The 15,163-nt window shown below is 45.9% G+C and overlaps 1 protein-coding gene across 2 annotated transcripts in view; it reads left to right on the top strand.

Annotated features, from left to right (window-relative positions):
• The window catches only part of IFTAP (intraflagellar transport associated protein), a 25,005-nt gene extending 17,680 nt beyond the window's left edge, over nucleotides 1-7,325 (top strand). For both annotated transcript variants that reach the window (XM_075281074.1, XM_075281075.1), the window contains 2 exons: nucleotides 3,389-3,501; nucleotides 6,752-7,325. In XM_075281074.1, the coding sequence (XP_075137175.1) occupies nucleotides 3,389-3,501; nucleotides 6,752-6,892 (254 nt within the window). In that variant the 3' untranslated portion in view covers nucleotides 6,893-7,325. The remainder of the gene's footprint in view (nucleotides 1-3,388; nucleotides 3,502-6,751) is intronic.
• Nucleotides 7,326-15,163: the final 7,838 nt, after the last annotated feature.

Consider the following 15,163-nt stretch of genomic DNA (forward strand, 5'->3'; position numbering starts at 1 on the left):
CAAATTTAGAGAAGCATCACATGATTTTTAAACAGTGCCAATACTTTTGTCCACCCCCTTTTTTATGTTTGCTGTGGAATTATATCCAATTTGGCTTTTTGACAATTCTTTTTGTGGTTTTCCATTGAAGACAAATTAAATGAAGAAAATACCAAAGAATTTGTGATTGCAATCATTTTCTAGAAGAACATGAGTATTATCTGACAGAATTGCAGGGGTGCCAATACTTTTGGCCAACACTGTATATACTAGACCACACAGGAGAGAGGACAGATCCTCTATATACTACACCACACAGGACAGATCCTCTATATACTACACCACACAGGACAGATCCTCTATATACTACACCACACAGGACAGATCCTCTATATACTACACCACACAGGATAGCTAATGGATCCTGTTCACACCGACTAGATCACCACAGGTTTCTTCGCTCCGTTCCAGATTTACTCTGTCTTAAAAGTGGCTTTTGAACGGGGGGAACTTGTAAAATAATTTGCAGACCGTGTCTCGCACCAGACGTCAATACTTCCTCAATTATCTCTGTCTCATTGCCGCCATTGGCAGCCTGCGAAGCTCTCCTGTTGCTCATTAATCACCTCCACCGAGAATGTAATTAGCAGCTTAATTAGGATCATCATGGGCCTATGCCGCTCCAGCGCCAACAGCCAACCTCGTGGGTAGAATCGCTTTACGTAGACCCCCCAACTACTGCCCTGTTTCTTGCGCAGCAGCCGCTTCTGAAAAAAAATGCATGGAGACCTATAGGAAAACTGAAAATATTCAGGTCAGTATAGACGAGGGAGCGCTGCGTGTGCTGGGATCAAATATTCACAAAGTCTGAGGGGGCTCGCAGCAGAGGCAGGCGGGGGCGCGACGTGGATCTGCAGTTATTTGGTTCATCGTAATTGGACTGTATAATGAACAAACGCCAATTAATTTACTTGGTATTTGCAAAAAATGTTTAATTGGCAGGAATGTGCCCGCTACCTGGCGCCTGTCCCTTGTTAGTTAGCTCCTGGCAGGTACTGTGACAGCCCTAAGGAGCCGCGGCGCTGGAATCCTTGGGGAAGGCCAGAGCCAGTCGGTGTTTTAACTAGTTTTAGAGCATTTTATCTTCTATCATGGTGATTAAGCCGCTCGGTCTTTGCCTTTCGTGATGGTCGGGAAGACTCCGAGGACTTCATTTACTTTTTGAAATTTTTGCATATTCTCTCCCTGCCCAGTAGATGAAGAATAACTATCCCCGGTACAGTCCATGATTGTACTGAGAGTGACTGCTGATCACAAGCTACGGTCATAGACTAGAAAAATACCGCACATGTTCAAAAATGTCCGACCCTACCTGTAGTTATATCTCAGGCAGATATATAAATGATTTTAGTATGACTACAAGAGGGCTTAAAAGTGCTCCTCTATATAAGCGCTGCCCTATATAAAGGTTCTCAGAGGCTACTTTTGGGTAGTGTATTTCTTGGTGAGAGATCTAGGCATGCCTCTTCTTGAGAGATTTTAAGAGGAGCCGCATTGTTGCATTAGGATAAGCAGGATGGATGTTGCGGTGAATTGCTCACCATCTAGGCTCTTGGATTAGGAGATGTTAGGAGCCCTGGTTCATTTATATTAGTCGTAATGCTGTGATCTTTGGATGTCCAAATACTCTCAGAATTCAAGGTTCCTATAGCCCTAGCCGAAAATGGTTTTCCAATTTCTGAAAAAGTTAATCCATAATGGGTCTCTGTGCTTTGTAGACATATGGACATTCTAGAGATTCTCATATCAATACACTCCTGATACTCAGATAAGGAGCAACCACCTTGTCTGGTCTTCCATTGTTTGCCATTTAGGAAGATGAATGACCAGATAGGACAATCCTTTGTCATCCTGCACAGTAGAGGAGATCCATGAGGTCCTGCAGAGTGGAGGAGCATCTTGAGGTCCTACAGAGTATAGGTGCATCTCGAGGTCTTGCAGAGTAGAGGAGCATCTCGAGGTCTTGCAGAGTAGAAGAGCATCTCGAGGTTCTGCAGAATAGAAGAACATCTCAAGGTCTGGCAAAGTAGAGGAACCTCTTGAGATATTGCATTATAGAGGAGCTCCATGAGGTCCTGCGCAGTTAAGGAGCCCCTTGAGATCCTGCAGAGTAGAGGAGCCCCTCAAGGTCCTGCAGAGTAGAGCAACATCTCGAGGTCCTGCAGAGTAGAGGAGCATCGCGAGGTCCTGCAGAGTAGAGGAGCCCCTCGAGGTCCTACAGAGTGGAGGATCCCTTTGAGGTTCTGCAGAGTAGAGGTGCCCTTGAGGTTCTGCAGATTAGAGGAGTCCTTCGAGGTCCTGCAGAGTAGAGTAGCATGTCGAGGTCCTGTAGAGTACAGGAACATCTTATGGTCCTGCAGCGTAGAGGAACATCTCGAGGTCCTGTGGAGTTGAGTAGCATCTGAAGGTCCTGCAAAGTAGAGGAACCTTTTGAGATATTGCATTGCAGAGGAGCTTCATGAGGTTCTGCACAGTTGAGGAGCCCCTGGAGGTCCTGCAGTGTAAAGGAACCCCAGGTCTTGCAATGAGTTGCTACAGGACATTTATGTAGAGGAGCCCTTTGTGGTCCTGCAGCATAGAACTCTTGCAGCGGAGAGGAATTTCATGAGGTCTGATAGTGTAGAGGAGGCCTTCAAGGTCCTCCAAAGTAGAGAATCTCCTTGCGGTCCTGCACAGTAGAGAATCCTCTTGAGGTTCTGCACAGTAGAGAAACCCCCAGTCCTGCAGTGAGTGACTACAGGTCATTTGTGAAATTGAGATGACCACATGAACCCAGATATCTGGATATGGTTAACTACAATTAGACTATCCGGAGAGCCTGTGTCTTGGAGTCGTCTTCTTTCTCCTGTCGTCCGCCCCTCCTGATTTTTGCTGTCAGACTTTTCGCTTGTGAAGTAGCTGCTTGATTAAACATTACCCGGCAGGATGAAGCCTCCAGATTAGACGCTTTCATTTACTGTCACACAGGGCTAAATTTAGAGCTGAGATGTTCTCTACCTGACACGTCCCCCAGTAAACACGGGCTGATTGCTCCGCTCTTGTGGCCGCGACCGAGGAGAATTACAAACATGTTTATGTTTCTTAACTTGACTTCAAAAATAGTCCCTGACAATTTTTTGAGTCAGCCGCGCTCTTATTATCTGCCTGGCACTTACTGTAGTTGCCCTGGTGGAGAATTTTTATGGCTATAGCTGCCCCCTGGTATCTGGCTAGAGATGAAAACTGATGGTGTGGATTGAATTGCCCTTTAGCAGATTTATACCTCTACACCAGGAAGCTCAGGATGAGCAGTGTTATAGGCCCCTTCTATTTTCATTTCTAAACCTAGTTCTCTTCTTACCCCTTACAGTGTTATTCCCTGGAGAGGCGGACCTGGAACCGGCGCGTGGGAGCGAGCCCATTGTAAGAAATACATGCCTACAGAACCACACTTCCCCTGGGGTGGAGAGCGCAGCAGAAGAGGTACAGTGCCGGACCCCATTAGTAGTGAGGGGACATACTGTAGTGTTATGTGTCCATCCATCTATTGTGCTCTCTGCTCCTCTGGTTCTTTGTGCTCTGCCCTGCCCCATCCACAGTGCCCTACAATCCTCTCTGCATATTTTCGGCAGTCCTGTTTTCACTGTATCCTGCCGCGCACTTTTGTCTGGTCCGATTATGGACATACTCTGCACTCCTTTAATAACTGTCTTGCACACTCTTATGCTCTCTGTTTTTGCCCTTATGCTCCTCACCTTGTACTCTGTTTTGCACCCCCATATTATTCTTTTGCACTCTCTTTTCCCCCTAGGATTTTCACCCTCTTATTTATACTCTGTACCTTCTTATACCCTCTGTTTTGCACCCTTTTAAGATTTTGCACCCTCTTATCCCCATCGTTTTGCACCTCTTATTTATACTCTGCATCTTTTTACCCCTTTTGTTTTACACTCTCTTATTTCTGCTCTGCACCAATTATTTATACTCTGCACCTTCTTGTCCCCTTAGTTTTCACCCTCATATCCCCCACTATTTTGCACCCACTTATTTAGAGTATGCATCCTCTTATCCCCGTAGTTTTGCACCCTCTTATTCCCACTATTTTGCACCCACTTATTTAGCGTATGCATCCTCTTATCCCCGTAGTTTTGCACCCCCTTATTGATACTTTACCTCCTCATATCCACCTGTTTTGCATCGTCTTATTTCGGTTCTTCATCCCCTTATTTATACTCTGCACCTTCTTATACCCTCTGTTTTGCACCCTTTTAAGATTTTGCACCCAGTTATTTATAGTATGCACCCTCTTATCCCCGTAGTTTTGCACCTAGTTATTTATAGTATGCACCCTCTTATCCCCGTAGTTTTGCACCCAGTTATTTATAGTATGTACCCTCTTATCCCCGTTGTTTTGCACCCAGTTATTTATAGTATGCACCCTCTTATCCCCGTCGTTTTGCACCCAGTTATTTATAGTATGCACCCTCTTATCCCCGTAGTTTTGCACCCAGTTATTTATAGTATGCACCCTCTTATCCCCGTTGTTTTGCACCCAGTTATTTATAGTATGCACCCTCTTATCCCCGTCGTTTTGCACCCAGTTATTTATAGTATGCACCCTCTTATCCATGTAGTTTTGCACCCAGTTATTTATAGTATGCACCCTCTTATCCCCGTAGTTTTGCACCGTTATTTATAGTATGCACCCTCTTAACCCCGTACTTTTGCACCCTCTTATTTATAGTATGCACCCTCTTATCCCCGTCGTTTTGCACCCACTTATTTATACTTTGCACTCTCTTATCACCGTAGTTTTTCACCCAGTTATTTATAGGATGCACCCTCTTATCCCCGTAGTTTTGCACCCAGTTATTTATAGTATGCACCCTCTTATCCCCGTCGTTTTGCACCCAGTTATTTATAGTATGCACCCTCTTATCCCCGTCGTTTTGCACCCAGTTATTTATAGTATGCACCCTCTTATCCCCGTAGTTTTGCACCCAGTTATTTATAGTATGCACCCTCTTATCCCCGTAGTTTTGCACCCTCCTATTAATACTCTGCACCCTGTTATGTCCTCTATTCTGCACCCTCCATTCCTGTGTGCGCCCTGTTTGCTGTCCCATACACCCTGCCTGGTTTGCATTGCCCTGGTTACTTTTCACCTTCTGTCCCGCACCCCTTGCCCCTGTGACCTGCCCTCCTCCGCTGCATGCTCTCCTTCCTCTTGAGGTGTAACCTGGCACTGACTCCTCTCTGTTATTTACACCAGCACAGACTTTTTAGTCTTCTAGTACACTCCATAATCTTACTCTAAGCTCACTGGATGGAGCGTTTCAACAAGCGGAGCGGAGAGGTTCATAAATTTCAAGAGCACATTTATTGCATTTCTGTCTGCATTATAATATCCTGGCGATGATACAAATGGATTTATGCGCTCTTAGTAAACAGACGCTTTTCATGGTGAGGTCACTCGATATGCAGAAGTTTTAGTTTTCCATCTGAATTGCTATTATGAAGGCCTTTGATAAATCCCAGTTAGAACCCAAACTGGTTCCAGTTTTCAGTCAGTGCTATCATACGGACACCAGTTGGAACTTTGTAATGCAAGTGGGCAACACAGAGACCTGATTGGTTCCTTGGGAGATCAGATTGGTTCCAGAGATCTGATGTTCCTACGGTAGAGCTTATCTATTATAAAAAGGGGTTAGGAAGGTTCAGCTTTACTGAAAGGGGGCCTTTCACCATCCCCACCAACTCCAGTGCTTTTCATCCTTTAATAGGCTCCGCTCCACGGATTCTGGCACAGTTGGAATTTTTTCTCTAGCCCCCTCCATTCCTGAGCATTAGGTGCAGTTAGTTATGCTACCTGATATGTCATCTAGACTCCCTAATATAAAGTGGGTGTAAGAGTCAGTCAAGGAGGCGTGACTCAGGTGGAGGTGTCAGCTCAGAACCACGCCTCCTTGCCTGCTCGTGCCTGACACCACCCACTTGACATTGCATCAAAACTAGCTGCACTTATTGCTCAGGAATGGTGAGGGCTAAAAAAAAAAATCCAACTGTGCCGAATTCAGCAGAGCGGCGCCGATTAAAGGATGAAAAGAATTGGGGCTGGTGAAAGGTCGGCTTTAAGAAGACCTGTAGGCCGAACAGGTCTGGTTACCACAAAGTAACTTAAGTTTTTTAGATGAAACATTTTTAAGAATTTTTGATGATTTTATTTTTAATTTTTCATATTTTAGAAAAAGTACATTATCTTGCAATTTTATAACCGACTGACACGTGACAATTCTGTAGTGGTTTCACCTCATTTACAAGATAGATGGTATTACAATAGAAGATAACGCCTCTATAGATGACACCACTGAGCTATCGTGACATCACTACTGACAATAGATGATGTCACAGCTTTTCTCCTCCCCCTCCATGTGCAGAAAACTCCTCCATAGACCTCAGTGATTCGGCTCCAGACTATTCCGGCCTATAGTCATGACTGTGCCGTAAAGCAGATCACTAAATGCTGTTAACGGAGCAGAGAAGAAGCTCAGGCAAGATGGCCGCCCCCATCATCTAGAATTTTTAGTATTTAACTATCTGAGTTTAATAAATAAATTGCAAAATTGTCGACAAATTCCTTATAAACGCCCCAAGATTTTGGCCTCGGCCATCGCCAAATATTCCTATATTTCTAAGAACCCATCTTGACGCCTCTTTCGTTTCTTCCTCGCAGCATCTCAGCGACGAGGTTCAGCCTTTTTCTCTGGACCAGACGTTTGACTACGACCGCGTGGCGCTGACTTCCAAACTTTCCGAGGAGGAGGAGAACTTTTTGAGACGGCAGAAAGTGGAAGAGACCATAAGGGAGGCCTGATGGGGGGGAACTTCCAAGTCTCCGCTCGTGTTTGCAGATGACGGAAATCAAGTCGCCCGCGTTCCCAGCCTGTGTTTTGAAGTGAACGTGCTAAAAGCGATCAAATGCAATTAGCAAGCGGCAGATTGATGGCGAGATGCGCAACATATTGACTTCATATAACGTAATTAGTACTTGGCGTACGCTGGGCCCGGGCGATGCTTAGCAGCCGCTGCTGATTCAGGTTGTCAGGTGTGTAGACAACGCTCGGCTGGTGCCGGCCTCACGCTGCTTCTTTTGACTTGTTGTCTAACTCGGTGAATTGTTTTCATTGTCTCTCCGCGTTTTGTAAGGGACGAGCCAGCAGGCCCGCCAACTCCTGGGGTAGACGGCGCCAAACGCTGCAACGCGCCAGTCTTATCTCCTGGGAAAAGCTGAATACATTCGGTTTCATTCTAGAGAATCCAGTTCATTAAAGTCCTGGAGTCGTCCATTATTTATCTGCCCTTTTCCTTTATATCTGTTGTTGGATGGGTTGAGCGTCAACCTGAATGGCCGCCATAGGCACGTGAATACGATATTGTGCCATAACCATGAAGATTTGCAGTTTAGGGGCCTAGGAGTCGGCTGACAACCCGTGGTGGCGGTAATGGCAGACACTTTGGTTGTCAGCTAGCTTTAGAGTTAAAAGGAGGGAAAAGGACTTATTTATGAGGGATATTCTGGATTTTCTTGGGAGAACCCATTTTAGCTCCTCCTTTTCCCCCTTGAGCTTAGTACACGGGAACATTAGGTTTGGGGGGAAAAAGGGGGGGAGTTTATTTAGCTCTGCAGCCCCTTGATCAATGGGGCACCCGAGTCAGACCTTCTCTGATCTGACATTTAAGCCCAATCCTAAGGCTCCGCCATTATTATCCCGTGCGTGTAAACCTCTGGATATGAAGCCTTAATGGTCATGTATGGGAATAGAGGGAGGGCCCAGGGTCTGACTATAGTAAGAACATTGGGACAGATTTATGACGTCTGGTGTTTCCCAAACCGATCTTCATATCCTTTGCACCATTGGAGAGTGCACCTATTTATGACTAGGTGCACCCACTGCTGGACCTACATCTACATTAGCTTATAGCTGGTGGAGATTCCAGGGATCTTTCTTGCAAGGATAGGGGTATAGTCAAAATTTGCACAGATCCATTAAAGGGGTCGGACCGGGTTAACATGTGATGACCTTCTGATTGGTGAGAGTCCACCCACTGATCATATGAATGGTGTTTGGCTATCTTCAGCAGTCCCAATAGAGATTGGGGCAACACTCCTAGGCGGCCTGCTGATCCATATGCTACTATATGACAGCTGTCCTATGTGTCCCTGTTCATCTGTGATTGTTGGATCGGTGGAACGCCTACCTCTTCTTTCGGCCACGCCCTCCTTTCCTGGCTCTTCCCGGCTTCATCTTTATCTTCTTCCGGCGGTTCAAGTCCGATAGGTTGAAATCCGGCGCATGCGCAGTAGCGCTCCCTCCGGAGCTACTGCTCTGGAGGGAGCGCTACTGCGCATGCGCCGGATTTCTACCAATCGGATTTGAACCGCCGGAAGAAGATAAAGATGAAGCCGGGGAAGAGCCAGGACCGGAGGGCGTCGCCGAAAGAAGAAGAAAGAAGAGGTAGGCGTGCCAGAAGATGACGTCCGTGCACGTTCAGATATGATTTACCTATATGTTTTTATAGTTTTATTTTAAAATGGGAGGAGGGTTTAAAATAAGATTCCTGTTCCTGTATAGCCTTTTTAAAGGCTATTCATGCATATGTGGGGCTCATACAGCAAAATTTTGCTGATAGAGCCCCTTTAAGTCGGTAGGGGCTTCCCGACTGAAGATCAAGCTGCTTAATTTTCATGGGACCAACCAAGTATAGATGGCTGACTCCTGTCTAAAGATTGGGCGGTTGGATTTTGGTGGGAATACTCAAACATTAGTGTATATGGGGGCTTCCGGACTCAAGATCAGTTAGTTGAATTCTGGTCGGATTAACCAACCATCTAGTGTATATGTGTGTATATATGGGTATTTATGGACCTCTCAACCAAGGGTTGGGCTGTTGGATTTCGGTGGGACCAAACAACCATCTAGTGTGTATGAGGGTTTCCCAACTAAGGATTGAGCTGTTAAATTTTGGTGGGACCAACAAGATCATTTAGTGTATATGGGGGCCCCCTGATTATGGACTGGTCTGTTGAGCTAAGGATCCGGCTGTTGGATTTTGGTGGGACCAACCAACCATCTTCTAGTGTGTATTACGAGGGCCTCCCAACTAAGGATTGGACATTGACATTTCGATGGGACCAACAAGACCCTTCAGTCTATATGGGATGGGGGGCCCCCTGATTATGTACTGGTCTATTGAATTAAGGATCAGGCTGTTGGATTTTGGTGGGGCAAACCAACCATCTTGTGTATTTGGGGGCCTCCTGACTAAGCATCAGACTCTTGTATTTTGATGGGACCAACCATCTCATAGAGGTGTAATGTGAAATCTCACCAGATCAGAGAATCTAATCATGAACAGCAGATAATTACTCTAGTTCTTCATCATAGGTTTTATATTCTGGACCTTCTTATGACGCTCTGCTAATCCAGAACCTACAGTGCGCTCTTAGGACATTGGGCCTCCTCCGGTGCACACGCCCCGGTATCACTCACCGCCTGCCGGCCATTCTCGGTGTAACTTATCTCTGTTTGATTTTCTCATCTCTTGCACTAATGAAATCCGGAGAACTGGACAAATATTTGGTCCCTTATCAAAATAACATTTCCTAAACTCCCCCGACCTCCTTCGATTGGCGCGGCCGCCGCTCCTCCAGCCTGAAAGCTTTGGGTTTTAATTCTCCGCGCCCTCGCTAGTAATTACCAGAGAAATCAAATCGCTAATTCAGCTGCTCGTGGGGATCAATAATCTGTTCATGAAAGAGTATTGACTTTAGCCTTCAATTAAAACAGCACTGGCGGACAGGACTGCGCTGCCGCCATGCGACCACTTCTTGCTTACATTGTGCTTGCTGGCAAGACGTTTAACCCTGTCGACAGGGAACGAAAGCCAATTGTACTTAAAGGGACGGGGCGCCTTATATTACGCCAATAATTATTCTTGTAAGATTGACTAGAGGGCGCAATTGAGCTCCTTCAAATAGGTTCCTGTCCCTTTAAGGATATATGAGAATGAGCTTGATATTGTTCGTAAAGGAGCCTTCCCCTTTAAATATCCCTGTGAAGGAGCTCATCGATTCCCTTTAGCCAATGATATTAGAATATCTATTAAATGCCTTAATATAAAGGGACCTGTCCCTTTAAATAGCTATGTGAATCTTCTAAATGGCGCCCGCTGGCCAATGTAATTGGAACGTTGGTGTGTGACATTCCTTATATACTATGCATTGACCGGGTCACATGTTCTACCTCCATGATGGCCGGGATCCCACTCTTAGGTGCATGTGCTTCATCTGAGCCATACATGTGACGTCATCTAATGACACATACATAGTCGGAGGGGAGCAGCCAAGATATGGTACCGTATGTTGGATGTGATCTTGACTAGGAACTTGGGTCACCTCTGATTTGGGGAATCCATGAGTTACAATAAAAGTAGGTAAATTACAAATATTGTCTACTCCAATGGTCCCGGAAAACTCTTTTAAGCATGGGGCTCCACTACTCCATGGTCAGGTTCTAGTGATGGTCCCTACATCTTGATGGTCCGCTTTAAACATGGTGACCTATTGCTGCAAGATCAGCTTTATGAGATGAGATTTGCTGTGTCCTTTCTTACCCGACGCGTCCTCTTGGCTGTCCAGACATTTGTGATGTGAGAACCAATTTTCCAAAACATGATTTTGTGATATTGTGTCACAAGATGTCGATCCTGTATCTCTATAGGGCCACCTAGTGGTTGTGATTGGCATTGCACTCCATCAAGGCTTTTATTAACATGTTGCGATATTGTATTGAATCGGTTTTATGGGAATCGGAGTCCGTGACCAAATTCAAGTTAAGGTAATAGTGGACATGTCTGTAGCTTATGGGCCATATATTGGAAGCGCATAGGCATGTAGCACCACCATGGAGTTGAGGACCCAACCATAGTGACCTACTGGAATGCAAAAAAATTGGGAACTCGATAACTAAGCTCAAGGAATACCTAAATCTTATGTGGAGTCAGTTCAGCCCCATCACAAATCTTGGAGATGCTCAAGCATAGAATTGTGTCGTATTCTGTAATTGTGTGAATCTCTAGCCAAGCTGACATGTGCAGAGTTGAGATCAGACGCACACACCGCAGAGACGAGATCTGAGATAACCCAGGTTATTCCCACCACAGGGGGCTTTGTTGCGGTGGGCTGACGGTTGGCACAGGTGGGTGTAGCCCCGATACAATCGTTACACACCGCACCACAACCTTACCACTGTCTTACTGGGTCATGGCAGCCAGGTTGCTGTGTCAAGGTGACAATGACAGGTGTCGGACCCCCGGCTCGGTGCGAAGTCACCCTGGAGATAGTTGAAGTTGGATTGCGAACCAATAGGAGATCTGCCAGACTCGGTAAAGCCGCTGCTTGTGGCCGTTTGCAAAGCTGTGAAGTGCCAGAGTGCAGATGTGCTGAGAACTGGAGACAAATGTGGGGAACCTGTGGCCCCATATCGGGGGTCTCTAACTGCAACTTCCAGCAAGTTACACTGATGGCTTATCTACAGTATATGATCAGTGGGATCCAATAGCTACACCGATCATCTAATCGAACCGTATCTAGACACCAGAGGCGACTCTGCTCCTATTCAAGTAATAGACATTGCCTTCGGAGAGGTGGCGGGATCAGCTGATCGGTGGGGGATCCTGGTGTTGGATCACTACCAATTGGATACTAATAACCTGTGCATAACTCAATAAAAACCACATTAGGGTCGGAAAACAGCTTCAGGCTAAGGCTCTACGTAGCGAAACGTAACAAATAACGCTGCCGAAAAACCCGCTAACATAATTGACAGCAGATTTTCCGCTGAAGATTTTTTTCCTGCAATGTGTAGATGGGATTAGCCAGAATCCAATCCACTTTGCAGGTCCTATAAAACGTAATCTTTTTTGCACCGATGTTTCCGCCGCAGCTGCATTTTTGCAACACGGGGCCCTGACTTTACAGAAATTTTGGACTGAAATTTAAACTTATTTACAAGATCCAAAATTGGGACCCCGACTAGTAAAGGGAATCCCAATTTACTCTCCCTTCTCACCTGCAAATACATGACGTGGGTGCGTTATATGGAGCAGGACTAGGATATGTGGGAATTCGTAAAGGGGTTGTCGGCCTTTAGGCCCCATTAACTATAAACAAGATCAACAAAGTTTAAAGGGGTTGTGGTGTTGAGTACTTATCCCTTGTCCTGTGGGTAGGGGGTCAGTGTTAGATTGGTGGGGATCCCAGCAAGAAAGAGAATGGGAGACCGAAAATCCACCTAAAGTCTCCATATGGGGCTTCTGTAGATTGCCCATAGAAGTGAATGGAGCACTGGTCACACAACCACAATGCAGCTCCGTTCACAAGGTGGCCTTAGGGATATTTTTGGTCCTCCGGCCTCCTGATCGCTGGGGACCCCACCAATTGGATCTGACACTTATCCCCTGGCCTGTGGTTAGAGTATAAGTGCCCATAAGGGCACAATCCCTTTAAGGATGGAAAAATGTACTTGAGCCAAATTGTGATGGGAACAATGAGGTCAGAACATCTCCAAAATAGCAGGTCTAGTGTGGTGTTCCTGGTATGTAGGGATTAGAAGGTAATCCAAGAAGGATCCCGGTGTCTGAAGATACACCACAATCTCTTGGGCACTCAAGACTGTGCAACGTGGTGGTCTGGGAATGTTCCGCTGGGAAATATTGGGTCCTGGCGTCATCTGGATGTTTCTATGACGTGTACTACCTACCTAAGCACTATAAAAGTGAAGTACTCCTTTTCATCACCGCGGTGCCCCCTATTGGCAAGGGCCTCTTTTAGCACTATAACGCCCGGCCACTCTGCAAACCTGACCGTGAACATGACAAGGAGATCGAGGTGGTGATTTCGCTCCAGATTCTGAAATATTGGGATGGGATGTTCTGGAAAAACAAGTCTGATCCCTGGAGGTGACTTACAGGAATTGCAGGATCTGCTGTTGACGTCTTGGCATCAGATACCATAGAGTACCTGCAGGGGATAACTGTGGTTAAAAAAGAGTGACGTTGTAAAAGACGCCATCAAATGTACAATTATTTTTCCTAAAAACTTCTTTAACGAGTAATACCCCAATCCACCACCGGAGGGCAGCATGATACCATGGTATAAATAGCCACTGCTCGGCTACGTGGGTTGTTTGTTTGCAGGAGGATCGGCTTGTACAGTAATTAGTTAACATCATGGATGTCCGTGTTATTGCGGTGTAAGAAAACAGCACAATGTGGCGACATGAACACCCCAGGGACACGGCGACAAAAACTATGTACAAGTAAAATACTCCGGCATTGATGGAGAGATAGATGATGGTGATGTGCGTGCTGCTGTACCAGCCATCACCACGGTGGGCACTATTCTGAGGGGACATGATGGCATGTGGATCTTTGTCTGTACTCAGCCCTTGACACAGCGCGGAACATCTCCGATACAATGGGGTGGAGAACAGTCTACACTTCTACTTTGAGTACCCGTCTGTTTGCCGTAATGTCTTGCCAAAGATCAATTGAGCATTAGGTGATGCCTCATACCTCAGCGTTCTATGATGTCTCTTGGCACCTCAGGGGTGTGACATAGTTCTCGTGCCATGTGGCCATAATTTTGGTGGGTTTCTGTGCTGCCTTATGACTATCAGCTTACAAAATGGCCTCCTTCACTTAAAGCAAACCATACACTTTAGAAAGTTGTTGGCCAATTGCTTGTTCAGCCATCAGCTACTCCACCCGTCTCCCATCCCTTCCTCTGGTGGTGGCTTATCTCCTCAAGACCCAAAGGATCGGGCATGTTGAAGTCCAATTGCCTGATCCACCCAAACCCAGTCTTCCCCAACATTTGTCATCAAGGGCAAGCTGGAACATCCGCATATACCCAAACCTGGTCATTCAGTCAATCCGTCCCGACATGCAGAGAATGAACAGGTGCTTGGACAGGGAAATGCACCTGTGCAACATGGCCAGGAGCATAACCAAAGGCTAATGGGCTTCTCATCATTCCCACCCCTTTCTGTGCCCCTCACATAGTCATTGTGTCTCTTTTATGTCACAGCTTCCCCCATAGAATCCCTCCTTGACTATATACTCCTCACCAACTGCTATTTTTGACATTAAAGGGTTCAGTTTCTCCTTTCTGACAGTGGAAGGCTGTGTATCATAAATCTCACTCCAATGCACCAGTGGGCAGAGTCAATAAATTTATGATGCATCAAAGGGGATCGGGAAGGAGATTAAAAAAGTTTATCCAGCCTTAGTATGGTGAGGGGGACCTGTGGACCCCTATAGTTACACCAGCAGTAATTTTTGGGAACGATATGGTGGAGGGCATGAATTTATTCAGAAATGGAACAACGGTGATAGAGCAAAATATTTTTAGATCTAGGCTCTTATTAAGGTGACGCTGGAATGAGCGGCACCCTACCCAAAATGGAGAAAGGGGATGAGCTGCAGTACCAGACACAACCATAGGCAAGGGTGGCACTGTTCCTGGTTGAAAGGAGTTGGTTTTTTTGCAGTCTCCTAAAATCTTTTTGATAAACATAAAATAACAAGTTATCCAAGAGCAATCTCCCCGTCAGCAGTGTATACTGGCCGCGCACTGTTAACATCTGACCTTGGGTTTTGGTGCCTGAGAATCTTCGAAGCACTGGTAATAGAAATGTGAAACTTTTTGACACGACCACCCAAAATTGCATTGCTGGGAATCTGATCTAGATAAGAGGTGGTCTTCTACAAGAGGTTGTCTTACGGTGCATGGTAGGAGGTGGGGCAATGGCAACTCCCTTGGTCTTGTAAAGTGCTCATCTGCATACTGTTATAACATGATATTTCAGATATGGGTTCACGACTGCCATAGAAGAAGTCCTACATGGAGGACTGTTCTCTCTGCCTCTTTCAGTATAAAAGCAATGGACAACTGGCACACCCCATTATAGTCAATAGGGTCCGTGTGTAACTGCTTATTTAGCGGTCCGGCTCTCCATTGTTCAGGTCCCCTGGCGGTCATCCTGGCGCAGATATGAACCTAGCGTAACCTATGTATATGTGG

This window comes from Leptodactylus fuscus, chromosome 7 (genome assembly GCF_031893055.1).
Source record: "Leptodactylus fuscus isolate aLepFus1 chromosome 7, aLepFus1.hap2, whole genome shotgun sequence".
NCBI lineage: Eukaryota > Metazoa > Chordata > Amphibia > Anura > Leptodactylidae > Leptodactylus > Leptodactylus fuscus.